At 39.7% G+C, this 27,213-nt stretch overlaps 2 protein-coding genes across 4 annotated transcripts in view; one reads left to right on the top strand and one right to left on the bottom strand.

Moving 5' to 3' along the window:
• The window catches only part of frrs1a (ferric-chelate reductase 1a), a 56,077-nt gene extending 55,789 nt beyond the window's left edge, over nt 1-288 (top strand). The window contains exon 16 of the mRNA XM_073062765.1: nt 155-288. Within this exon, the coding sequence (XP_072918866.1) occupies nt 155-247 (93 nt within the window). The 3' untranslated portion in view covers nt 248-288. The remainder of the gene's footprint in view (nt 1-154) is intronic.
• LOC140736820 (uncharacterized) lies at nt 17-26,225 on the bottom strand. Of its 3 annotated transcripts, XM_073062764.1 has the most exons (4): nt 26,134-26,219; nt 3,953-6,483; nt 2,028-2,161; nt 17-388 (listed from the first exon to the last, which is right to left on the bottom strand). In XM_073062764.1, exons 1-3 carry the CDS (start codon nt 26,167-26,169, stop codon nt 2,146-2,148), a joined length of 2,583 nt encoding a protein of 860 aa, XP_072918865.1. In that variant the 5' UTR covers nt 26,170-26,219; the 3' UTR covers nt 17-388; nt 2,028-2,145. The 3 variants fall into 3 exon arrangements, 2 of the variants coding, with proteins under 2 accessions (XP_072918865.1, XP_072918864.1); XM_073062763.1 differs by lacking the exon at nt 2,028-2,161 and having other exon boundaries at nt 301-388; XR_012101012.1 differs by lacking the exons at nt 2,028-2,161; nt 3,953-6,483 and having other exon boundaries at nt 26,134-26,225.
• Nucleotides 26,226-27,213: the final 988 nt, after the last annotated feature.

The following is a 27,213-nucleotide window of genomic DNA, read 5'->3' as shown; positions in this document are numbered from 1 at the left end:
AACACAATGTTGGCTTTTGATTTTTATTATGGCTGGAAGCATCAGAATTACATAACTCTTTCAATGACTTTCATTTGAATGACAATGCAGAAATATTGTAACATAGCAGGAAAGTAATTTCAATTTGAATTCATGTTTAATCCTACAATTACAGGGTCATAGGCTTAAAATGATGATATTAACAATCTACATCTGTGGAAACCTAACATTTCTGATAACATTACTTGTTGGAATTAGCCTTATTTGATGGTCACTCCGAAGCCTCCTGCATTTTTGCTTCCATTGATCCGGTCTTTGCTGATGCCATCTGATCTTTTTCTGATGAGATAGCTGCGTTGCCTGCTTGCCATGCACCGAACTGAAGATCCGTCAGCAGGGAACTGAAATGCTGCACCAAAAGACTTACTATTTTACTTTCTATTTAGGAAATATTGCGAGTGCTAATTATTTAAAGATTAACAGTGTTAATAATAAGCAATAAGGCAGAATTCAGTGAAACTGACTTTGAATGAAGTGTGAATAGCAAGCAGTTACAATGTTTGTAGTTATGGATTACTTTAGTGGTTTTGGATTTTTTTTAATAGATACAAAATACTAATAAATGTAATGTGGATCAAAAGTAATGTTATTAAAAAGTAACCTCAAATTAATAATGATTCAATGTGTTTTTTTAAATTGTTTTGTAAGTGAACTTGTCCTATTAAATTGGCAATTTAATGGACTTTAAAAAAAGTTTCCTTTTCCAACTCAGCATCATTTGAACTAGTATATAATGAGTTATAACAATTGTATCGATAATTTTTACATCCATTGCTGTGTATATTGCATGCATGATGCCACCCTGATTTTTAATTCTTAGTCCAATGAGTTGAATTTTAATATTCGTGAATTATAGAAACTGTGTCTTCTAGTTTGATCGATGTGATTGCATTTTAACTTTATAGTTTTGGTTGAAGATGTACACAATTCAGAGAAGAAAAATTCTCTTAGACCATCATCATTTCTGTATGCATCATTTAAACCAGATTCTCAGAATATTATGCTGCAGGGCAAATCTTTCCAACACTGTAGTGAATTTGTAGACACACAAACACTACATATCAAACAACAACACACACAAAATGCTGGTGGAACACAGCAGGCCAGGCAGCATCTATAGGGAGAAGTGCTGTCGACGTTTCGGGCCGAGACCACATATCAATGATTTTTTGGTAGCAAAACTGCAGAACAGGATAAAGGCTGCTGGATATAATCATTAATGTAGAAATATTAAATAATAATGTTTCATATCATTAGGAATTGCACTCTACAAAGCTACATAAAAAGAACCCATGCACAGATTACATTTAATAATAAAACAATACCTTAAGTACAAAACAGGTCAATCAGCAATGAAACTGAACGTATTACCTAATTATTCTCTTTCAGATGTTGATCAATGCTTTTACTTTTGTTATCCATACATTCATAATTTTTATGAGCATCTTGTTCAAATTTGTTTCTTATTCAAAAGGGTAATATATATATATATATATATTTATATAAAATTTGGGTGAAGTATGGTCAAAGTGTTCTGTTCTGATCACATATTATGCTTCATTGAATAATATTTCTTAAAGGAATTCAAAGCCAAAACACCATTTACAATTATGTTAGACCCCAATGTATCTCAATTGATATTATTTCATTGCAAAATATCTTAGGTAATCTAAAACTGTATTATTGCCTTAAGATTGCCAATGATCTTTCAGTTAAAATATGAGACCTCAAATAATAGTCATCCACCCCCATTCTCCCCATCCTGTCCGTTCGAACCTAACTACCAGTCTCATGCAGCTATTGTTTTTTGACATGCTTATGACGTGATTGACACAAGGGAGACTGCTGATGCTAGAAATCTGGAGCAACACACACAAAATACTAGAGAAATTCAGATGTGCAATTGTGTGCAAAGGAAATTGAGACCCTTTCAGAAGTCTCAATCCAAAATGTTAACTGGTCAATTCTTTCTGCAGATGCACCCTGACCTGCTGAGTTCCTGCATCATTTTGTGCACTTTACTTATGAAGTTCTTTTTGATTTTGTAGTCGCTGGCACATCTAGCAATCTCCAGGTTCAGTGCCAGGGCATTCTTGTGATGAGTTCTTATTGCTTTTGTGCCCTGCAGACAAATGATATATTGTTAGTGCATCTACAGAGGCTCATCCTGCACCAGTTGCTTTAATGGAGGAATTCAATTGAAAGGTTCCAAGTTATTGCAGGATACCACAAGAGATTACAGCAGCAAAGGTATCAGGTCATGGTGGGGGGTGGCAGTACTTATACCTGGTTGTCTTGAGGAAATATAACGGTGAGCATTTGGTGTCAGATTTAATACAACTAATCTGCAATCATCTTCAGTTTTAAAGGCAGAAAAATAAAAATACATAGGTAGATCCAAAATAAGAGTAACAATAACATTAATGTTCAACAATGTGAATCAAGAAAGGTTTCAAAGAAGGGAACAGTTTTCCACTGAACTCCTAAAGGAAGAATGGAAGGAGGTTTAGGTTTCAACTTACAATAAATAATAATTATCTCCTCTAAAGGCCTAAATGAATTTTTTTCTCTTCTATCTGTAAATTAATGTCAACTTGTGAATTTTGCCGATTCATTCACTTTGCTTTAAGAATGCTGTGTATGGCTTTTAAAATGCTCATGTTGCCCTCTGACAAATCCCATGAGTCTATGAGTTATACTGGGCAGTGAATCAAGCTGGAAGAGTAAAGTACACACTGTAAATTGCCAGCAAAAAATAGTTGTCCACTGTTGCATTAAAAAAAATGAAGAACTTGTTAAAGAAATAATGACAAAGATTGAACATATATTATAGAATAATACTGATAATACAGGCCCTTTGGTCCATGGTGTTATACCAACCTGTATAAATCTACTCCATGATTAATCTAACCCCTCTTGCTTACACAGTCCATAAACCTCCATTTCCCTTACACCTATTTGTCTAAGAGTCTTTTAAATGTCTCTACCATCAACCCCAGCAGTCCATTCCAAGCAACTACCCTTTACTGTGTAAAATAATCTAGTTCTGATATCTCCCTAAGCTTTCTTCCACTCACCTTAAACAGATGTCCTCTAGTATTGTCCATTGCCACCATGTGAAAGGAACACAACACTCTAGAGCAGTAGTGAACACAGTTGGATGGAGCTGAAAAGGATGTGAGAGGAAATGTAATGGAATAGATGGAGCTTGGAGTGCATAACTTGTAAAAGTAGCATCACATGGTGGTGTAAAAAGCACATAGGACACTGGCCACCATCAGTCAAGGCAATGAGCAGGGAGCTGGGACGTTGTGTAAGGAATTGATCAGGCGACACTTGGAGAACTGTGTAAAATTTTGTTCACCCTGTCTGGGAAAAACATGGTTAAACTGGAAAGAGTGTTGAAAAGATTTACCAGGACTAGAGTGCCAGAGGTATAGGAAGAAGTTGGAAAGGTTATGTTTTTATTCTTTTAGAAATGTTTAAAATTAAAAGGGGCATAGATAAGATGGATGGAAGCAGTCTTGGCCTCATTGAACTCCAAAACTAGTGGGCAATGGTATAGGGTGAGAGGGGAGAGATCTGAAAGGGACAGCCTTCTCATGTTTGACTGTGGTGAGTATATGGAATGAGTTGCCAGAGGAAGTGGTTGAGGCATGTATAATAATATCATTTAAGAAGCACTTGGATAGGTACATAGAGAGGCAAGATTTAGAGGGCTATGAGCTGAACTTAGGAAATTGGGTGATCAGCATAGATTTGTTGGACTAGAAGCCCTATATCTGTGCTGTACTGCTCTGTGACTCATCTCTCAAATTTAATTGGTTCAGCTTTACCTGAGAGTAAATTATTGGCTGCATTTGAAGATCCCAAACTCTCCTCAGAAGCTCTTGTCACTTCATGGAGACTATACCTTTGCTTATGGAGCTCATCCTCCCGTTGTAGAACTTCTTTGATCTCCTGACTAATGATGGAATCAGCTCCATGTGAGCGGAGTTTGAAGAAGGGGTTATTTTGCAGTGTGTCTTCTCTTTGGACTGATGAGTTAGAAGACAGCGGTAAGCATGAAGAACGTTGTACGGTCAGGTTTGGTGTCTGCAGTATTACGACGTCAGTAGTTTCTGCATTTGAATAGTTAAGATTCAATACAGAATCTTTAACATCTGCCTTATCTTTTTCAGAAGCCAGTAGATCATTTTGCAGTATAAGAACATTAGAAACTTTGGTTTCATTACTGAAGGGACTCCTTATAGGAGGTGAAACCAGCAATGTGGCTGGAGAAGTAATAGATTGAGCTAACATTTTATTGGGAAGTGAGAATGGGAAGGAATTTTGCTGATCAAAGAACTTCCTTTTCCCCTCAATCTCTGGAATCATACTTTTGTTGTACTTTCCCAAAATCTTTCCCTGCTGTATAAGATCTTCCTCTCTTTGCTGTTCAAGTAACATTTCACGTTGTATTTGCATCTCAGCAAAATGGTTATTTTTGACCTTAGGCGATGAAGGAGGAGAAACAGGCAGCAAGCTAAGAGGCCTGGTTTTGATCTTTGTGTATTTTTCAGAGCAAGGAAGTGTGATAATGCCTCTGGCTTTTCTAAGACTCTCCTCGTGCTTTAGACTGAGGCAAAACTCCTTTTCAATAGGTGTTTCAGGCTTTTCACTCATTGTGGGCAGAGAATGTGACGATTCATTCTGAACTATAGGATCAAGCAAGTTGTTGCCTTGAAGTCTATGTGTCCTGTCGTCCAGTCCAGAATCATTCCCTTCTGGGCAAGGACTACAAGCTGTTGTATTCAATAATAAATTCTGATCTATAGCCCCTGTTGTGCCATTCTTCTCTTGTGATGCCACCACATCCTGTTCTTTATTTAGATCTGTTGAATTTCTCATGCATTCATCTGTAAGAGTTTTGATTCCTGTTGACCCCTTGCTTTGCATGTAATCTTCTGAGAGCAAAGGTCCAGAAAAGGGTGAGGCTACTTCATTTTCTATTGATTTATTGATGGAAGAGTCATCTTTTTTCTCTTTATTAACATGTTTGGTTATCATTTTATTCTTCTGCTCTTTGACTGCTGGCCCGTAACTGTGTGTCCTGCTCATCGCTTCCAGCCTCAGCCACTGTTTGCGAGCTGTGGCAAAATCCATGTGTTCCATGTCCACACTTTGACTTTCTGACACCTCAGTTTTGAGTTTCACCCCTTGAAATGGCTTAAAAGATTGAGTTTTAATACCCCAGGGCTTAAACTGCACTTCGTCACTCTGGCCTGGGTTGTTTCCCTGTCTTTGATGTTGCAGTTCCATTATCTCCAACACAAGCTTCCTATTGAGAGAGGTCAAACCTTCAGCTGAACCATATTCTTTAATGAACTTACAGTTAGGCTGATTTGTTTCTGAATGTTTTTGGAGGCATTTGAATTTGTTTGTCTGATCTGACCCCAACTCTTCTGCATATGGCCCTGGAGGAGTGGTGATTGGCAAAGGTTCATTTTGAATCGTAGTTGAAAGGTTTTTGGACTCCTGTTGATATATCAACCTGTTGCATGGTGTTTGATTACTATTGCTGCCTGAATAAGGAATCTTTCCACTTTGATCCATCACTGACAGATTAATTGAGCCTTTATTATCCCGTGGCATGCCTAAAATATTTGGACTTTCCTCGGTCAATTTAGTTAAATCAGTTGAGGAGAAATTACTCGGCTTTTCTTCACTTTGACTCATTTTTGAAGAGTTTTCAGATGTAACTCCATTGGAGGTTAATACTGACTGATTTGATGTTGATTCCTTTTTAGATTTGGCACTTGCAACCATAGCCATTACTTTTCCAGCTTCATTTCTAGTTTGGAAATTCTCCACCATTTTTTCTTGGGAGACCTCAATTGGGACTGCGGCAACCGAATGAGGTTTCTTGGCAAGGATCTGTCCTGTCACCTCTAAATCCTTCTGTGCCAATGTGCCTGCAGTTCGGGCAACCAGTACTGTAGCTGGATAGTCTTTGAAGTACTCTTTGTGAGTTGTGCCACAGATTACTTTTGACATTTCATAGGATGCAGGCCTTGTTTCAAACTGTATAGCATGATCGAAAACCTTTTCGATTTTGAGAACCTCTCCTTGAAGATCATGGTTTATGTTTTCTGAATTGTCAATACAATTTTCATCATGTTTTGTTGAAGTAGATTCTGCTATTAATTTGCAACTGTTGAAGGTTTCCTTTATGTCTTTTAAGACAGCGCATTCGTGTGTGGCATTCACATTAAGTCCGCCTTGTGGATCAATGGCCTTCTCTGTTAGTTTTGTTTCCATGGTAATAGGTTTCGACACATAATCTCTTTCAGAGTATGAGAAGTTTACACCAGAGTCCACAGTTACAGCTGACGAACATGCATCTCTAATGTCAACATCATTTTCTTTTCCATTCTTGACTTCCTCAGTCAGAACACCATTTTGCTGCATAGTCAAATATGCATGTAAATTAGTCACAAGATGCTTTAAACAAACTTTTCCACAAAGCACATGATACATTCACTCCACAAACTGCACAGAAATTTTTATTCACTGGGTCAGATTTTAAACAGAGGTCACGTGGAGAAATCACATGGTATTTATTTAAGTAGCAAAAGAGTTCTGTTTATCAGACGGTATTTATCCCTTGGCCTAGCTGTGAAATACTGTAGATAATGTAAATTTTTATTTCTTGTTTGTGAGACCACGTGTATATTTTTGTTTTGCACATTTAAGTTACTCCATTAAATGTAAGGGCAAGGGAATTGTCTACCTATATATATATATATTTAAGTGTTTTCTGTAATATTTCATCAATACCTTCATAAAGTGATTGCACCATTTAGCAGTGCAGTTCATTCTTGCACAGTATTTTGAAAAAATTGTAACGAGACAACATTTTTGTGAGAAAACCAGTCAGTTCATAGATCATATACAAAATAAACACATCTGTAATACCACTTCCTATTTCAGAGGTTTTCTAACACAGAGTTTCATATCTGTACATTTTAGCTGAAAAGAGGTAACCACTCAGTGGCAATCACTCAATGCATAAAGGATTTCAGACATGGTCAAGAGTTTCAGCTGTTGCCCAAATCAAATATCTAAATGGGGAAAAAATGTGATCTAAGTGACTTTAACTACGGAATGATTGTTGGTACCAGATGAGGTGGTTTGAGTATCTCAAAAACTGCTGATTTCCTAGGATTTCCACATACAACTGTCTCTAGAGTTTACAGAGAATGGTATGGGAAATGAAAAAAAAATGTCCAGTGAGTGTCAGTTCTGTGGGTGAAAATGCCTTGCTAATGAAAGAGGTCAGAGGAGAATGGCCAGACTAGTTCAAGCTGACGGTAACTCAAATAACTATGCGTTAAACCAGTGGTGTGTAGAAGAGCATCTCTGAACGCACAACATGTTGAACGTTTAAGTAGATGGGCTACTGTACCAGAAGAACCCTAAGATACTTCTTTATTAGGTACAGGTGGTATCTAATAAAGTGACCACTGAGTGTATAAATAATGCTAAGTATCAGTCATGTGACATTGCAATCAGGTGTACAGTGACCTGATGAGCTATTTACCACTGTGGTAGTGTAGCACACTGGAGAAATAATCCAGAGACATGAGTTCATATTAAATTTTGTGCATTGTGGGAAATTAAGTAAAAATTAACTGAAGAACGTGGCGTTGGCAATGATGACTATGGAAATATCAACTCTAATGAACAAAAGATAATAGTTAATCACTGTCTTTTAAGAGTTTTACAGTCATTCCATCTGTTCTTCAGTCTTATAGCAGAGTGGTTGACTTTTACCTCAGCAAGCCATTCAATTCAAGGATGTCTGTGGGAAGGCAATAAATAGTGGCCTTGCCAGCGTCACACACATCCTGTCCATCAGTTAGAAACAAAAAGCCATTGTAGTGTACTAGCTAAATGAAAATAACACTATGTATACAATATTGGGATAAAGAAATTTTCCTGATTAGATTAAAACAGATTAGACTGAATAGTTTACCTATGCAATTTAACACACTACTGGGAATGATGAAGGTCAGAAACAATTAAAATAACAAGTTTATTCGGAAGTCAGATAAGATTATAAATGCTTGCAAAATACTATGTAGATATAATAAACATTAATATATATTGAATTTTTAAATAAATCCAATATAAAAAGCCTACATTTTCATCTCAATGATTACTGGAAAATAAAAAAAATTATTTTAGATTTTCTGTCTTTTTGGCCAAATATTTTAAAGATATATACATAACTACACCTTGATAGGCCCTGGGGATTTATCCACCCTAATTTGCCTCAAGCCAGTAAGCATGTCCTCCTCTGTCATCTGTATAGGATCCATAGCCACACTGTTGCATTGCCTCACATCTATAGACTCTGTGTCCATCACTTGAGTAAATACAGAAACAAAAAGTCCATTCTCCATCTATTTGGCTCCACACATCAATTACCACACTGATCTTCCAGAGGACCAATTTTGTCCCTTGCTACTGTTTTGCTCTTAATATGTCTGTTGATGCCTTTAGGATTCTCCTTCACCTTGTGTGCCAGAGAAAACATGCCTTCTTTTAGCCATCTTAATTTCCTTCTTAAGTGTTCTCTTAATATATTATACTCCTCAAGTACTTAATTTGTTTCTGCCTGCTAAGCACCTCCTCCTTTTTCTTAATCAGGGCTCTATATCTCTTGAAAACCTAAAACCTATTATCTTGCCTTTTATTCTGCCAGGAACATACCAACACTGTACTTCCAAAATTTCACTTCGCCAGAAAACAAGTTATCCTAGTTTACACCTGCCAGATGCTTTCTGATACCATTAAAATTGGCCTTTCTGAAATGTAGACTCTTAAACTGAGGACCAGACTTACCCTTCTCCATACTTATTTTGAAACTAATGGCATTATGATCAGTAGATGCAAAGTGTTCCCCTATGCAAGCTTGTCACCTGCCCTATATTATTTCCTAATAGGAGATCTAGTATTGCATTCTCTCTAGTTAAGACTTTACGTACTGATTAAAGAAACTTCCCTGAAGTCATTGGACAAACTTTTTCCCATACACTATGGGAGACACAGTCATTATGTGGAAAGCTAAAATCACCTGTTATCACAACCTTATGTTCCTTGCACCAGTCTACGATCTCTCTGCAAATCTGTTCCTCTAAATCCCATGGACTGTTGGGTGGTCTGTAAAATAATCCTGTTAAAGTGGTCATACCTTGCTACCACCCAAACTGGAATCCCTACAGTTTGCCTATCGATCGACAGATGACGCAATAGCCACTGCTCTACACACCGTCCTTACACGTCTGGAGAAGAAGGATGCTTATGTGAGAAAGCTGCTCTTGGACTCCAGTTCAATATTCAACACCATAGTTCCATAGTTCAACAAGAAGCTCAGAGACCTCAGCCTTCACCTTGTCTAGAGCAGGTGGATCCTGGACTTCCTGTCAGATCACCAGCAGATTGAAAGAGTGGACTCCCTCACTTCCGACCCTCTGACTCTCAATACAGGAGCCCCTCAGGGCTGCGTACTGAGTCCCCTACTTTACTCCCTGTATACCCATGACTGTATCGCCACCCACAGCTCCAATCTGCTAATTAAATTTGCTGTTGACACTATATTGATTGGCCTTATCTCAAACAATAATGAGGTGACCTACAGGGAAAAAGTCATCTCTCTGACACAGTGGTGTCAGGAAAACAACCTCTCCCTCAATGTCGCAAAAACAAAGGAGCTGGTTGAGGATTACAGGAGGAATGGAGACAGGCTAACCCCTATTGACATCAATGGATCTGGGATTGAGAGAGTAAATAGCTTCAAGTTCCTCGGCATCCACATCACTGAGGACCTCACATGGTCTGTACACACCAGCTGTGTGGTGAAAAAGGCACAACAGCGCCTCTTTCACCTCAGACGGTTGAGGAAGTTTGGTATGGGCCCCCAAATCCCAAGAACTTTCTACAGGGGCACAATTGAGAGCATCCTGACTGGCTACATCACTGCCTGGTATGGGAACTGTACCTCCCTGAATTGCAGGACTCCGCAGAGAGTGGTGTGGACAGCCCAGCACATCTGTAGTTGTGAACTTCTCATGATTCAGGACATTTACAAAGACAGGTGTGTAAAAAGGCCCCGTAGGATCATTGGGGACCCAAGCCATCCCAACCACAATCTATTCCAGCTGTTACCATCCGGGAAACAGTACCACAGCATAAGAGCCAGGACCAACAGGCTCTGGGACAGCTTCTTCCATCAGGCCATCAGACTGATTAACTCACGCTGATTTGAGTGTACTCTGTATTACGTTGTCTGTTCTATTTATTATAAATTATTATAAATTACTATGATTGCACATAGCACATTTAGACGGAGATGTAACATAAAGATTTTTACTTCTCATCTATTTGAAGGATGTAAGAAATCAAATCAATTCAATTCAATTCAATTCAATTCCTTACTTCTACCCATAAAACCTCACTAGAGGAACTTTCCAGTCTGTCTGACTGAGAACTGCCATAATATTTTCCCTGACTAGAAATGCCATCCCTCCCTCTTTAGTCCCTCCCACTCTATCATGTCTAAAACAACAGAACCTTTGGAAAATGAGTTGGCAGCCCTGCCTCCTGCAACCATGTCTCAGTAATGGCTACTGTGTAACAAAACCACATGTTGATCCATGCCCTAAGCTCATCCACCTTTCCTCCGATACTCCTTGCATTGAAATACACGCAGCTCACAACAATAGTCCCACCATCCGCTTCCTGACTTTGTATATAGGCTTAACAACATCTTTCTTCTCATCCCCTCCACTATCTGTTCTGGCATTTTACTTCTCATCTCACCCCCACTCCCTCTCCCTGTAGCACTAACAATCCTTTCCACCAGGCTGTTTATGCCCCTCCAGTTCAGATGCAAACCATTCCTTCTGTATTGTTCCCAATCTCCCTGGAAGAGAGCCCAATAATCTAAAAACCCTCCCGCCTGTACCATTTCCTTAGCCAAGTATTAAAATGAGTAATCTTCCTATATCTGCCCTCACTAGCATGTGACAAAATGTTGAGTCCATCTGGGTAGAGATTAACAATAGTAAAGGGGTAAAAATCACTGGTGGGTGTTGTCTATAGGCCAGCTAATAAAAATATTGCAGTAACAGAGGCGATTAACCAAGAAATAACTGAGTTTTGTAAGAACGGAACGGCAGTTGTCATGGGGGATTTTAACTTCCACATAGATTGGGTGAATCAGGTTGGTCAAGGAAGTTTTGAGGAGGACTTCATAGAATGCATCTGTGATGGCTTTCTTGAATAGCATGTTAGTGAATCTACAAGGGAAAATACTATCTTAGATCTAGTCCTGTGCAATGAGACAGGTAAGATTAATGATCTTGTAGTCAGGGATCCTCTTGGAAAGAGCGATCATAGTATGATTGAATTTCGCATTCAGATGGAGGATGAAATAGTTAGATCTAAAACTTGTGTATTATGCTTGAACAAGGGAGACTACACCAGGACCATTTCCATTTACATTGATGATTTGGAAGAGGGGACTGAGTGTAGCGTAGCAAAATTTGCTGATGACACTAAACTGAGTGGAAAGGCAAATTGTACAGAGGATGTGGAGAGTCTGCAGAGGGATATAGATAGGTTAAGTGATTGGGCCAAGATCTGGCAGATGGAATACAACACTGGTAAATGCGAGATCATCCACATTGGGAGCAAACATAGAAGAGCAGATTATTATTTAAATGCTGAAAGATTGCAGCATGCTGTTGTGCAGAGGGACTTGCAAATGCTTGTGCATGAATCGCAAATGTTGGCTTGCAGGTGCAACAGGTTATTAAGAAGGCAAACAGAGTGTTGGCCTTTATTGCTAGAGGGATTGAATTCAAGAGTAGGGAGGTCATGCTGCAACTATACAGGGTACTGGTGAGGCCGCACCTGGAGTACTGTGTGCAGTTCTGGTCTCCATACTTGAGGAAGGATACACTGGCTTTGGAGGCAGTGCAGAGGAGGTTCACCAGGTTGATTCCAGGAATGAAGGGGTTAACCTATGAGGAGAGATTGAGTCGCCTGGGACTATACTCTCTGGGGTTCAGAAGAATGAGAGGGGATCTCATAGAAACATACAAAATTTTGAAAGGGATAGATAAGATAGAAGTAGGAAAGTTGTTTCCATTGGTAGGTGAGACTAGAAGTAAAGGATATTGCCTCAAGATTCAGGGGAGAAGATTTAGGACGGAGATGAGGAGAAACTGTTTTTCCCAGAGAGTGGTGAATCTATGGAATTCTCTGCCCAGGAAAGCAGTTGTGCTTCCTCACTAAATATATTTAAGAAACAGTTAGATAGGTTTTTACATAGTAAGGGAGGGAATTAAGGGTTATGGGGAAAAGGCAGGTAGATGGAGCTGAGTTTACGGCCAGATCAGCCATGATCTTATTGAATGGCGGGGCAGGCTCAATGGGCCGGATGGCCTACTGCTCCTATTTCTTATGTTCTTATGTTCAAAGGCAGCAATCTGAGATTACAGCCCTGGAGGTCCTGTCCTTTAACTTAGCACCTAACTTCCTGAACTTACTTTGCAGGACCTCATCACCCCTCCTACCCATGTCATTGGTACTGACATGGACCACAGCTTCTGGCTGCTCAGCCTCCCTATGAATGCTGCGGACTTGATCTGAGATGTCCCTGACCCTAGCACCCAGGAGGCAACATACATCTGGGTATCCCATTCTTGTTCACAGAACCTCCTTTCTGTTCCCCGTTCAACAAATCCCCTATCACTACAGCTCACCTCTTCTATCCCCTCTTCTTCTGAGCCACAGAGCCAGACTTAGTGCCAGTGACCTGACTGCTGTGGCTTTCCCCTGCTAGGTCAAACCACCCAGCATCCCCCCACCCACCAAACAGTATCCAAAGCAGAAAACCTGTTGTTGAGGGGAATGGCCACGGGGGTATTTAGAACTGGCTGCCTTACCCCTTTTCCCCTTCTAGAATGATCCACTGTTGATCTAGTTCCAGTTCCAACTCCTTATCATGGGTCTGATAGAAGCTGGAGGTGGGTGCACTTCCGACATGTGCAGTCACCAGGTCTCCCTGCCTTCCAACATCCTGCAAGAGGACAGAGCCAGGCATCTGGAAAGAAATAGATCCATCGGGCAGACGCAGCATGGATTCTGCAAAGGCAGGTCCTGTTTGACAAACTTACTGGAGTTCTTTGAGGATATAATGAGTGCAATGGATAGAGGGGAACAAATGGACATTACTTGCTTGGATTTCCAGAAGGCATTCGATAAGGTGCTGCATAAAAGAGTTATCCATAAGATAAGGATTGAACTTAAGAGCAGGGAGCTTATGTTGCAATTGTACAGGGTACTAGTGAGGCCGCACCTGGAGTACTGCTGTTCTGGTCTCCTTACTTGAGGAAGGGTATAAAAACACAAAATGCTGGCAGAACTCAGCAGGTCAGACAGCATCTATGGGAGGAGGTAGTGACGATGTTTCGGGCCGAAACCCTTCATCAGGAGTGAGATGGATAGAAGAAGGGTATACTGGCTTTGGAGGTGGTGCATAGGAGGTTCACCAGGTTGATTCCACAGATAAAGGGGTTCGACTATGAGGAGAGATTGAGTTGCCTGGGACTATACTTTCTGGAGTTCAGAAGAATGAGAAGGGATCTTATAGAAACATATAAAATTTTGAAAGGGATAGATAAGATAGAAGTAGAAAAGTTGTTTACGTTGGTAGGTGAGACTAGAAGTAAAGGACATTGCCTCAAGATTCAGGGGAATGTATTTAGAATGGAGATGAGGAGGAACTGCTTTTCCCAGAGAGTGACGAATCTGTAGAATTCTCTGTCCAATGAAGCAGTGGAGGCTATCTCAGTAAATATATTTAAAACAAGGATGGGATATATTTTTGCATAGTAGGAGAATAAAGGGTTATGGTGAAAAGGTAGGTAGGTGGAGATGAGTCCACGGTCAGGTCAGCCATGATCTTATTGAATGGCGGGGCAGGCTCGACGGGCCAGATGGCCGACTCCTGCTCCTATTTCTCATGCTCTTATGTTCTTATTCCACTATCCTGCAAGCCATCCCCTCTGCTCTAAATGTGCAACAAGAAAGAAAGAATTAACAATGAGAAAAATCCACCTACACCTCTCTTTGCCAAAGCCTCAAATTCCCACTCTAAAACTATCCCATTCTCACGATGGCCGCTCCATTTAAACCTAACATCTTTTATTGGATCTCGCCAAATGCCTAATTATGCACAGTTCAGTTGCCTCTTCAGGAACTGTGGTGCATAAATTGTGCTGACTGCCCCTGCTCATTTCTTTTAAACTCTCCCTCTATGCAATCCAATGTCTCCTTGGGATCTTTAGTGTCCATAATTGCTGATTGTTTCTGCTCACTAATGTAACTATCACAACTCATACTTTGCATCAGTTTTGTTGAAATAGTCATAGAAGATGAGGAATTATACACATATTAAGAACTTTTTTATAGAATAAATCCCAAGTGCCTATTCCAATGAAATTTTGTGCAAGAGTTGTGGGGTATAGAGGGCTATGTCCAGGGTAATTAGACCAGGCAGAATAACAGTTTGACACAGACTGGATGGGCCAAAGGGCTTCTTTTTGTGCTGTAGTGCTCTATGACTCTAGAACTCTGGCAACGTTTCACTCCAATGAAAGTGACATGAGATCTACTACTAATGGAATACTTCTGTTTAGATCTACTGTAATTTACTGCTGGAAGCTCATCAACTTTATTTCATATTCAAATGTCTTCTTCCTTTGGCTTCCTGCATGTCGAGGTGTTGAGGGGAATGAGCGGGTGGATTGTTTCGCCAAAAAAGCTGTTAAAAGTTCATCTGTGAATATAGACCTTCCATTTAGCTAAACAGAAGCTAAAGGATTAGTGGAGCTAAGAATTAGGGGATTATGGCAAGACCTGTGGGATAATGGGCATAAGGGGAGACATCTTTCCAGAATATAAAACTGTGGGATTGATGGGAGAAGGGGGTAAGACAAGAAGGGAAGGAATTATATTGATTCAACTTAGAATTGGGCATACTATGCTTAATTATTCTTTGTATCTTGCCGGAAAACATCACTCTGGGGTGCGTAGGTGTTGTCATCATCATGAAGCAGTTGAACACATTCTTTTACAATGTGAAGCATACGAGGTTGAAAGATAGCAATTACAGGCTGCACTACTAGCTTTGGGGGTTGACAGTTTTCATTTAAAAACTTTTCTACGTTATGGAAGGTACTTTAATTCACAATATTGTCTTTCATTATTTAAAATCTATAGGGCTTTTTGGAGTAATTTAATCTTCAAATGATAAGGAACCAGTAGGGGTTTTAATTCCCAGCTCTCTACACCACACTCTAGTCTAGCTGATGGTGATAATGCACCTTTAAGTTGGCCTGCCAGCTGCCATTGAAAGTCAGCAGAAGAAGAAGGTTCAATGGTTGGTGAGTCAGTATACTGGCAGAAACTACACCATGAAGACAAAAGAACTCTCTGACCAACTTTATGAAAAGGTTCTTGAAAAGCACAAGTCAGGAGATGAGTACAAGATGTTGACCAGAAAGAACTACAGTCTGCTAATCAAAGAAGTTGAATGAATTAAGAATAGTGGAAGTAGACAGACCAATTGTCCCGGTATTGTCCCGGTACCGAAGAAACCACAACCAAAGGAGTTGAATGACTTCAGACCTGTTGCCTTGACGTCACACATGATGAAGACCATGGAGCGGCTGATAATACAGAATGTGAGGCCACAAACCAGGCACGCCTAGGATCCTCTTCAGTTTGCGTATAAGGAGAAGGTGGGAGTGGAGGATGCTATCATGTATTTGCTGCACAAATCACTCTCTCACCTAGATGGGGTCAGTTGTGCTGTGAGGATTACATTCCTTGACTTCTCTAGTGCCTTTAACACCATCCAGCCCAAGATCTTAAGGCACAAACTAACGGAGATGGGAGTAGACTCTCACATGGTGGATTGGATAGTGGACTACTTGACAGATAGACCTCAGTATGTGCGGTTGGGAGACTGTAGGTCTGACACGGTGGTCAGCAGCACAGGAGCGCCGCAGGGAACCGTACTCTCTCCGGTCCTGTTCACCCTGTACACATCAGACTTCCAATATAACTCGGAGTCCTGCCATGTGCAGAAGTTCGCTGATGACACGGCCATAGTGGGGTGTGTCAGGAATGGACAGGAGGAGGAGTATAGGAAACTGATACAGGACTTTGTGATATGGTGCAACTCAAACTACCTGCGTCTCAATATCACCAAGACCAAGGAGATGGTGGTGGACTTTAGGAGATCTAGGCCTCATATGGAGCCAGTGATCATTAATGGAGAATGTGTGGAGCAGGTTAAGACCTACAAGTATCTGGGAGTACAGTTAGACGAGAAACTAGACTGGACTGCCAACACAGATGCCTTGTGCAGGAAGGCACAGAGTCGACTGTACTTCCTTAGAAGGTTGGCGTCATTCAATGTCTGTAGTGAGATGCTGAAGATGTTCTATAGGTCAGTTGTGGAGAGCGCCCTCTTCTTTGTGGTGGCGTGTTGGGGAGGAAGCATTAAGAAGAGGGACGCCTCATGTCTTAATAAGCTGGTAAGGAAGGCGGGCTCTGTCGTGGGCAAAGTACTGGAGAGTTTAACATCGGTAGCTGAGCGAAGGGCGCTGAGTAGGCTACGGTCAATTATGGAAAACTCTGAACATCCTCTACATAGCACCATCCAGAGACAGAGAAGCAGTTTCAGTGACAGGTTACTATCGATGCAATGCTCCTCAGACAGGATGAAGAGGTCAATACTCCCCAATGCCATTAGGCTTTACAATTCAACCGCCAGGACTTAAGAACTTTTTAAAAGCTATTATTAATGCTTTTTGAGATAGTGATTTAGATGCATATCATATTTTTTACTGAGTTAAGTATTGTATGTAATTAGTTTTGCTACAACAAGTGTATGGGACATTGGAAAAAAAAAGTTGAATTTCCCCATGGGGATGAATAAAGTATCTATCTATCTATCTATCTATCTATCTAATTGTCTTCGTCTCTGCCATGTGCTTAGAGATGGAGGCTGCCATTTTGTGGAACTATTTTACGTCCTCCATTTTGTGTTAGTTGCTTGGCCTGATCAGTGTTTTAAAGACACAATGATGCCACAGGTAATCTGTTGAACTAGGGATCATTTCCAAATAAGAAGTTAATTGTTCTTTGGTTGGATATAACATGCATGTTTGTGAATGTTGGTCTGTGCAATTCAAACTGATTGAGAACAAAGAGCCATAAATGACCAATTGTCACTTGCTGGGAAAAGGATGATAAGTGGATGATAGCTGAGGGCAGAACCAATAAAAGATGTATAGGTCAGACACATGATCTACAGCTATTGACACTGGAATGCAATATTTGAAATGGTAAGAAATAGATATAAAAACAGATGCTTCAAGTCTGCTGGCAGTGGTAACTCTGTAAGAGAACAGCTGTTGTGGATGTAAGGTTCCTCACAGACAGGTGAAGGTTCAAAACGGAACTATGCGGAACACATGGCCAGCAGCAGAAACTCATTTTCAACTGGTAATATCTTTTCTGTTCTTTGACTGTTCATGGAAGGTCAGGACAACTTAGTTGGTGTGCACACAAGGTATTTAGTGTGTGAATTCACATACTTGTTAATTTAGACAATAAAGCTACTTGTCAGTAAATACTGATCTCTCTGTGCCTCTCTGCTCATTATTACAAGGGGTGATTCTTGTAATGAAGTAAATTTCCAAATCACTCAATATCCCATGGAGTACGGTTATTTCAAGAAAGGGACTAGTGAGGGAGGCCCCCAAGAGACCTATAACAACTCTAGAGGAGTTAGAAACTTCAGTGGCCGAGATGGAAAGACTGCACATACAATTGTTGCTTGGTTGCTTTACCAACTTTATGGGAGAGTGGCAAAGAAAAAACTACTACTGAAAGAAACTCACATGAAATCTTGGCTAGAGTTTGCTACAAGGCATGTGGGAGACTCTGAAGTTGGCTGGAAGAAGGTTCTATGGTCTGATAAAACCAACATTGAGCTTTTTGGCCATCAGACTAAAGGCTATGCTTGGCATAAGCCAAACACTATACATCATCAAAAACACAAAATCTCTACCATGAAGCATGGTGGTGGCTGCCTCATGCTGTGGGGATGCTTCACTGCAGCAGGCCCTGGAATACGTGAAGGTAGAGGGTAAAATGAATGCAGCAAAATACAGGGAAATCCTGGAGGAAGACCTAATGCAGTCTGCAAGAGAACTGTGACTTGGGAGAAGATTTTTTTTCCAGCAAGCCAATAACCCTTTCCAGCATAAAGCCAATGGTACACAGGAACGGCTTAAAAACAACAAAGTTATTGCCCTGGAGTGGTCAAGTCAGAGACAGGACCTCAATCCAACTGAGAATTTGTGGCTGGACTTGAAAAGTGCTGTTCACTCATAATCCCCATGCAATCTGACAGAGCTTGAGCAGTTTTGTAAAGAAGAATGGGGATATATTACAGTGTCCAGATGTGCAAAGTTGATAGAGACCTATCCACACAGACTCAAGGCTGTAATTGCTGACAAAGGTGCATCTACTAAATGTCGACTTGAAGGGGGTGAGTAATTATGCAATCAATTATTTTGTGTTTAATAATTTTAATAAATTTAGATCAATTTGTAGAAATTTGTTTTTACTTAGACGTGAAAAAGTCTTTTCTGTTGATCAGTGTCAAAAAAGCCAATTTTAATCCACTGTGATTCAATATTCTAAAACAATAAAACATGAAAACTTTGAAGGGGTGGGGGAGTGAATACTTTTTATAGGCATTGTATTTGTATAGAAATTGAGATTTGTTGTATATTAAGCAGGGAGGAACATGGTGTATTTAATATTTCATTAATGTTTGAGTAATATTGCAAATCTGTTGTTTGAGCACTCTTTGCTTAAATAATTCATTATGGGTTATATTTAAAGGTACACAAATGGCTTGTGTTATCATGCCACCATGCCATATGCGTGCAACTTGCTAAAATTAAAATGAAATGAGACATGAGTTATCCCTGGCTCACCCATGATTTTTTCTCTTTCGATTAATTTCTAGAGTTACAAAACATAACATTTGTAACATAGAAAAGATGTGTCATTTACCAGGAAGATGGAAGAGTACAGTTATTGCAAGTTATTTACATAAAGTAACAGTAAAAATCCTTGTATGATATTTAGAGCAACTGTATCTGACAATATGTTACACTTCTGTCTCAATTCAGTACAATTTTCTTCTGGCCAAAACCAAATGGCAGCTTCCTTTGGCAAAGTCTCCAAGTAGATGAGGGGTTTACACATAAAGTAATCTTTGATTAAGTGTCCAAGGAAATGTGAAGGCTTTCACTGACTGCTGTTGGATGACACAGTTTATGACAAGATAGATTTGGTTTCATAGCAGACTGAACTATCCTGAAGAATGTTAGTAATACAAACATAATATTGCGGCCTTGTGGTACTTCCCCTTGGGGTTCTGGAAGTACTTTTCAGAATCAAACAGCAACTTTATAGCATATTGTCTTCTCAGGCATTACACTAACACAAGTCTTGAAAGTATATTAACTTGACCGTAAGCAAGAGGACTAAGTAATATGGCATTACTGAAATGTACAACTAGTTTGTTCCAGGGTGGTGCTGGTGAATCTCGGTGACGTTCCGTGGGCTATGTACAAAGCTTCTAAATATTCCTCTTTTGAATTACTCTCATTAATCTGCAGCATGTATTTTGACCTTTGGACTGATGAAGTTAAAATAAAACTTTTTGACTGCAATGAGCAAAAAGGGAGGAAAAAGGGTGCAGAATTTCAGGAAAAGAACACCTCTCCAACTGTTAAGCATGGTGGTAGATCAACCATGCTTTGGGCTTGCGTTGCAGCCAATGGCACAGGGAACATTTCACTGGTAGAGGGAAGAATTAATTCAATTAAATACCAGCAAATTCTGGAAGCAAACTTCACACCATCCATAAAAAAGCTGAAGGTGAAAAGAGGATGGCTTCTACAACAGGATAATGATCCTAAACACCCCTCAAAATCCATAATGTACTACCTCAAGAAGTGCAAGTTGAAGGTTTTGCCGTGGCCCTCATAGTCCCCCAACCAAAATATCATCGAAAATCTGTGGATAGACCTCAAAAGAGCAGTGCATGCAAGACAGCCCAAGAATCTCACAGAACTAGAAGTCTTTTTGCAAGAAAGAATGAGCAAAAATCCCCCAAACAAGAATTGAAGGACTCTTAGCTGGCTACAAAAAGCATTTACAAGCTATGATACTTGCCAAAGGGGGTGTTACTAAGCACTGATCATGCAGGGTACCCAAACTTTTGCTTCGGGTCCTTTTCCTTTTTTGTTTTTTTGAAACTGTAAAAGATGGAAATAAAAAAATAATCTTGCTTAAAATATTAAAGAAATGTGTCATCTTTTGGAAATCAGGTCTTCCTTTACTTGCTTAGCTACTCACAGTAACAGAAATTTTGATCAGGGGTGCCCAAACTTTTGCATGTCACTATACCCAGCAATATAACCATCTCTGGTTTCCTCCTAAACCTTCTCACTACAGTAGAAAACTGTCTGTTCTAGTTTTATCTGTGCCAGAAGCCGTAAGATCATTGTCAACTATAGAACCGTATATCCACTAAATAGTTCATTAATGGGGTGTTTGGGGTGTCAAGGGAGGGGTAGCACCTCTGGTGAAAGGGCTTGTTGTGTCCAATCTGGGACAGCTCACTTACCTTTGGTCCCCACCAGACACCTGTCTCCCCTGCGGTTCCAAGTAGCTGTTTGCACGTAATAACGGCCACACCTTGGTTCACTGCTTCAACAGGCGGGCTAAAGCCTCATACCCTGGTGAGATGGAGATATATATCCTAGCATGCAAAGTCAGCTCCGGTGGACTGGGCAGACGAGGTTTAATGGCCAGCAAAGTGGTACTGCAACACTGCATGGAGTGTGAAGGGCACAACAAGGCACAGAAGATGTCATAGACCTCCACTGCAACTAAGGAAGATCCCAGCTTGAGATGACTGACATACCACTGGAGACTGGGCCTGGACTTCCGAGGTCAAGAGAGAGGAATTTCCCCAGTGAAATGGCTTTTCCACTTTAAAAACTCTCCTACACAGGATTCCTGTCATCGTTGGACACAATGCACAACCACCAGTTCATTTATAAACTCCTTCCTGGCTTTCATTTTAGCCAACAATGTAAATAATTGTTTTTCTTTGGACATTCTCCACCTATCTTCATCAACTGCTAAGTCAATGGTATTTATCTTTTACCTTCAACATTCTTTCCAACTTCAAGGTTCAGAAATGTGGTGTCACTTCCCAAATCTGTGCTCATCTTTATTATAACTTCACTTGAGTCCTCCCACAACACAAAATGCTACTTGATTAGTAAAAATATGCTCCTAATTTTCTGTCACTATGTTACATGTCTTCTCCTCATCCTCTCCATGGTTTTGACAGCCACATTATTTTTTTTTCCAACAGCACTGAAATATGCCTTTTCCCCTTTAGTCTGTGCCAAACTTTCAGCCACCTGCACCTTGACCATAGCTCTCCTAACCCCTCCGATCCATGTACTTATCCAAACTTCTCTTAAGCGTTGAAATTGAACTTACATACAGCACTTCTACTGGCAGCGCATTTGACACTTTCACCTCCCTGAGTGAAGAAGTATCCTCTCACATTCCCCTTTAAAAACTTCCCCTTTCACCCTATCCTAGGGTCTCTAGTTCTAGTTTCACCAAACCCAAGTGGAAAAGGCCTCTTGCATTTACTGCTCAGTTCTCTGTTTTCTGTTTTACTGGGACAGACTTTGACTGGTTCCATTCTTACTTGTCAAAGCTCTTCCTGTTGATCTGTGATAGCACATTCAGACAGCTATAGGGTCTTTCCTCATGGTTGTATCAGAATGCATGTTCAATAGTGAATCTCAGGGATGGCTGGAAATCTAAAATATTGTTGTAAGTTATGCAGTAAGTAAGCTCATAGACAAGCTGGCACATCACTCTAATCTGCAGAAATCTACCTTCTCCAATATGGTGGAAAATATACATACACGCACACATGTACACACCTGAGATTCTGTAGATGCAGAAATTCCAGAGCAACACACAGAATGCTGGAGGAATTCAGCAGGTCAGGGAGCATCAATGGAGAGAAATAAACAGTCAACGTTTTGGGCCAAGACTCTTCATCAGGATTGTTCTGATGAAGGTTCTCAGTACAAATGTATGTGCACCATTGCCTCCTGTATTAATAATAACAGAATGACAGAGATGCTTCAGACTCAAAATTAACTGCTGCCAAATGGTTAACTTTCTTTTGCCCACTATGGTGTCAGCTTGGACACCTATGTTGCAAAACGGTGACTCTTTTGCTTGTATCTTCCAGAAACAGCTCTATTTCCATCTTTAATATCTCTATTTTTCCCTCTCCGGGTTCTTTTGGAGACCCTGACCTGGAGTTACACGCTGACTTTGGTTCTTTACGGGAATGGGACTTGCTCTCGGGGTGCCGTGGCTGGCTGTTATCCGACATGCCAAGTGTGCAGCCCAACAGTTCAGCTCGCCTTTAGAGGCCTAGGATCTGGGGGCTCTGGAGATGGGCAGATCTAAGGTCAGTGTCCCGGACTGGTGTGTCATGGGAACTGGAAGATCTGAGATTTTTGGGCACAGAGCTTGAAAAAAGCAATGCAATGTACTTTTAACATTCTAAACCAGAGAGTTGTTTGTTATGTCTCCCCTCTCGCTGTGAAATGGAGACATCCCCTTCTCCCTTATTAGGGAGAGAGAGAGAACCTGTGGTATGTCGAAAACCGAGTGAATGCATTGACTTCGAGGCACTGCAAGTCTATGTCTTTGCTGTTGCTTTGATGCACACTTGAGTGCTTGGTAGTGGGAGCTGATGCTTTTTTCTTGTGTTGGGGGAGGGGGGATTCATTGCTTGCTGCTGCTTATGCACAGGAGGGAGGGGAGCTGGGGGGGGGAGACTTTGGGGTTCTAACATTTAACTGTCATCCATTTTTTGGGGCACTCCTCTGTTTTCATGGATGGTTAGGAAGAAAAAGCATTTCAGGATGTATATTGTATACATTTCTCTGACATTAAATTGTACCTTTGAAACCTTTGAAATTCTCTACCTCTCTTGACATTATTGCTGGCTTTCTACCATCTGATATGTAGTCTGTATCCTGTAGCTGAAAAATGGGAAGAGCACATCCAAATACTGTATACCCTTGAAACAGCCACTATCAAATTCCCATCAGCCTAAGGCTAAATTAGATTGGTTGTACGCCTGATATAACAAGTGACACAGAAGAGAATCTGTATCTTGTCTGTTCTCTCTTTCAACTTCTTTCACCTGTAAGTCTGTTTTCTGTGATATATTGCACATAATATTGACTAAAAGTCAGATTTCTAGATCATGAACCCAAAGGGATGAGGAGTTCGAATCCCACCATGGCAACTGCACTATCTAAATTGAAATAATCAAACTGAGAAATAGAACATAATCTTAGCAAAGGTGATAAAAAAAATACTAGTTTGTTGTAAAAAGAAAAACAATCTAGTTTACTTCAGGGAAGAAATTGACCTTTCACATCTGATGCAAATGATTTCAGATTGCATCCGTAGTACTGGAAAAGTACAGTAAGTGATGCATAATGAATACCAGCAATAATGGTGATGTCTATAGGCATTGAATGCCTAAATAAAAACTTCACCTGCCTCTGGTACTGACTTAGCTACAGTGTCCTTGAAATTCTAAATCATATTTTTAATCACATCAAGGTGTAATGACCTAAAATTAAGTTGGGTAATATTTGCTTTTCAGTTCCTACGTGACCCGGGGCACTGGAAATATCAGATCAACGCTGATCATATTGAATAAGAACAAACTTGTTTATTAATCCAACTCTAATATGACTTTTCTCCTAGGAAGTCAATATCAATGTTGTAATGGGAAAATAGCTTCACAGTTATCTGTAGGACTAAAGTACTATGTTGATGTAGAATGAAGAATGTATCAGGTCATCAAAGTCAATTACAATTGTTGACAACGCGTGACTTCTAGCTTCCTACCACCAGACCATTTTCCCAGATGTGCCTTCATCATAATTACAGCCCTTTACCTTCTATAGACTTCAGCTCATCCAAATTTCTACTACCTATCAGAACCAGGTTTATTATCACTGGCCCATGTCATGAAATTTGTTGTTTTGTGGCAGTATTTCAGTGCACAACATAAAATATACTATAAATTCCCGACTACTGTGAGCAAAAGCAGGTTAAGTGAATATACAAATATGCTTGACAAATAGCCTGGTTGTTCACAGAATCATCAATTCTTGCAGCACCGGAGGGCATTGTGCTAGTTTTTTTTCTCTGCACTTCATCAAAACAGAGATCACGGGGGGGGAGGCCATTTGGTCTGTTGTGTCCACATGAGAGAATGAAGCTGTTAGATGACTCATGCATGGTCCCTTTGTCTAGGTTCTTCAAGTGCTCGTGCAGATATCTTTTAAATGCCTTCGCACTTACAATTTTTCATTTTCAAACATTTAAACAATTTTTAATAATAATTATGGGCTTTGCTTTCAAAATCATCTGTGACAGTGTGCTCTAAATCAGAGCAACCTTCTAGATTAATAAATAAATTTGATATTTATTTGGTCCTTTTAAACAAGTGTATTAAATATATTCTCTGTTGATGCCTACACATTGATCAGAAGTAAAAGTTTTCATTACAGACCTGAGCCAAAGACTAAATTTCAGATCATCATTTCCCATAAGCTTATATGAAAAGAACCCTATTTTTTAATATAATTTTCTCCAAATAAAAGTGTCTCATCAACAAGATTTGAGTAAATCTGTTCAGTATCTTCCCGTGAATTTAGTATTATTTTTATTAATAAGATCTCCATGTACCTAACCATTTCAATTTGACTTCCCCTTCCCATTCCAACATGTCTCTTTGACTGATACGATGAAACCAAGCACAGGCTCAAGGAACAGCACCTCATATTCTGTCTGCGTAGTCTCCACCCAACAGCATGAACAATGATTTCTTTAACTTCTGGCAATTTCTCCCCCTTCTTTCTCTGTTTTTCCATTCTGATTCTGGTTATCCTTTTACCTCTTTTCTTCTCGTCACCTGCCTATCACCTAACTCTGGTTCCCGTTCTCCTTTCGTTCTTCAATGGTCCACTGTATCTCATATAAAATGGTGCCTTCTTCATCCCTTTCCCTCTTCCACCTATCCCTTCCCATCATTTTACTTTGTTCCCCCTCCCCAACCTAGCCACTTTCCCCCTCACTTGATTTCACTTATCACCTGCCAGCTTGCATGCCTTCTCCTCTCCCCATCTTCTTAGTCTTGCTTCTGCCCCCTTCTTTTCCCGTCCTGACGAATGAAGCCCAAAACATCGACTGTTTATTCTCCTCCATAGATGTTGCCTGACTTGCTGAGTTCCTCCAGTATTTTGTGTATGTTGCTCAAGATTTCTAGCATCTACAGAATCTCTAACATTTAGTAAAATCATGTCCTTTTTTAAAATCGCACCCAATTACCCATACGCTTAATAATTGTGAGTTCTAAATCACTCTTCTTTCATACAATAACTTGTAGAGAAAGGTAGTAGCTTTTCAGCAAAAAAAATGTTTTAACGCTGTTAACATTCTTTTGATCCGTTGTCATTTCCTAATATGAAGACCAATGCTCAAACAGCTAATGCAAATAGGAAAAAGATACAGTATTGCCAAATTTACCTTTAAATTGTGATCCCTACTTATCAGCTACAAAAGAAATCATAAATCTGTAACATATAATCTAATTTCTAAGCTTAAATTGCATGCATTTAACAAATAATACAGACCCAATTGGTAAAGCAGTCCTACACTTAAATTAAGGAATTCCTTCCAAATTATACAAAGATTTACCATTACTTTCGTTTAAAATTGTATCACAGTTTTGGTGTAACTTACCAGGAAGTTTCTAAACATCAGCCAAACTGAAATCATTTCTGACAGACAAAAATTGTGCTAGGGAAGTTGTTGAACAATGAAAAAATATCTTGTCAAGGGCAAACAAGCTCATCCCTTTTTGTATTTATAGTTATCGATCTGAGCCATTCGTAAACAAAAGAGATGAGATGCTAACTGACACACTGATAGAACTCCAATAAGCTACTCCTGATAAGTGCCCTTGAATGTTGCTTTGTATTATTATAGAATGATGCAATGAGAGATAAGGTGAAAAAATGTATTAATCTTTCAGTTATTAAAGAAAGCCAGCCAATATTTAATACATCTTTTTTAACCACAATAATATTCAAAGGATAAACTTGTAGAACAATATCATAGATGAAAGGTTTCCCTGGAGACAGAGAATTATCGGAAACAAAATTTATATATATCCTGAACACAGATAATGAATGGCCAAATGAATTTGCATGCATGAATTTGGGTGCAGCGTTATCATGCCTTAATAGTTTTATCATTCTTTTTTTTTACAAAGTATAGATAAAGTTTCAAAGATAATATATTTAGTAAGAACCCAATTATAGTTATGTAGGTGAAGATCAAAAAGTTGCAGATGCTGGAAATGTGAACTCACTTCTGAGCAATGAGTAATTGTCTCTCAATAGCGCATGTGGAAGTCCTACCATAACCTAGTGTTTCACGGTGACTTGTGACACACTGATAGAACTCCAATAAGCTACTCCTGATACGCGTTCTTGAATAGTGCTTTGTATGATTATAGAAAGATGCATGAGAGACGAGGTGAGAAAGCATATTAATGTATTAATTTAACAGTTCTTAACAAGTAACCATTTTATATTATCTAGCAAGTCCAATGTTAAAGTACAAGTTATTTATATTTTAATATATTGTTGCCTAAGAACATATTAAAATATGTATTTATTTTAAATTTATGATTAATAATCTCCAAGTGCACAGAAAGATGTTCTCCCTTTCCAATGGCAACACAACAAAGAAGTCTGTGTACCTTCCTTACTGTTGGCCCCAAAGTGACAACAGCATGGGGACAATAAATGTTCTCGT

The sequence above is a fragment of the Hemitrygon akajei genome, chromosome 12 (genome assembly GCF_048418815.1).
Source record: "Hemitrygon akajei chromosome 12, sHemAka1.3, whole genome shotgun sequence".
Lineage (NCBI taxonomy): Eukaryota > Metazoa > Chordata > Chondrichthyes > Myliobatiformes > Dasyatidae > Hemitrygon > Hemitrygon akajei.
Note: the sequence above shows the minus strand (reverse complement) of the source record. Positions and strands in the feature narration are given on the sequence as shown.

What these genes read in the sequence shown, in the direction of transcription:
- LOC140736820 (XM_073062763.1), bottom strand. Translation starts at nt 26,169, where the DNA reads ATGATTTCAGTTTGGCTGATGTTTAGAAACTTCCTG. An exon ending in TGATGTTTAGAAACTTCCTG is followed by an intron (nt 6,484 to 26,133) that starts GTAAGTTACACC and finishes TTGACTATGCAG; the next exon opens with CAAAATGGTGTTCTGACTGA.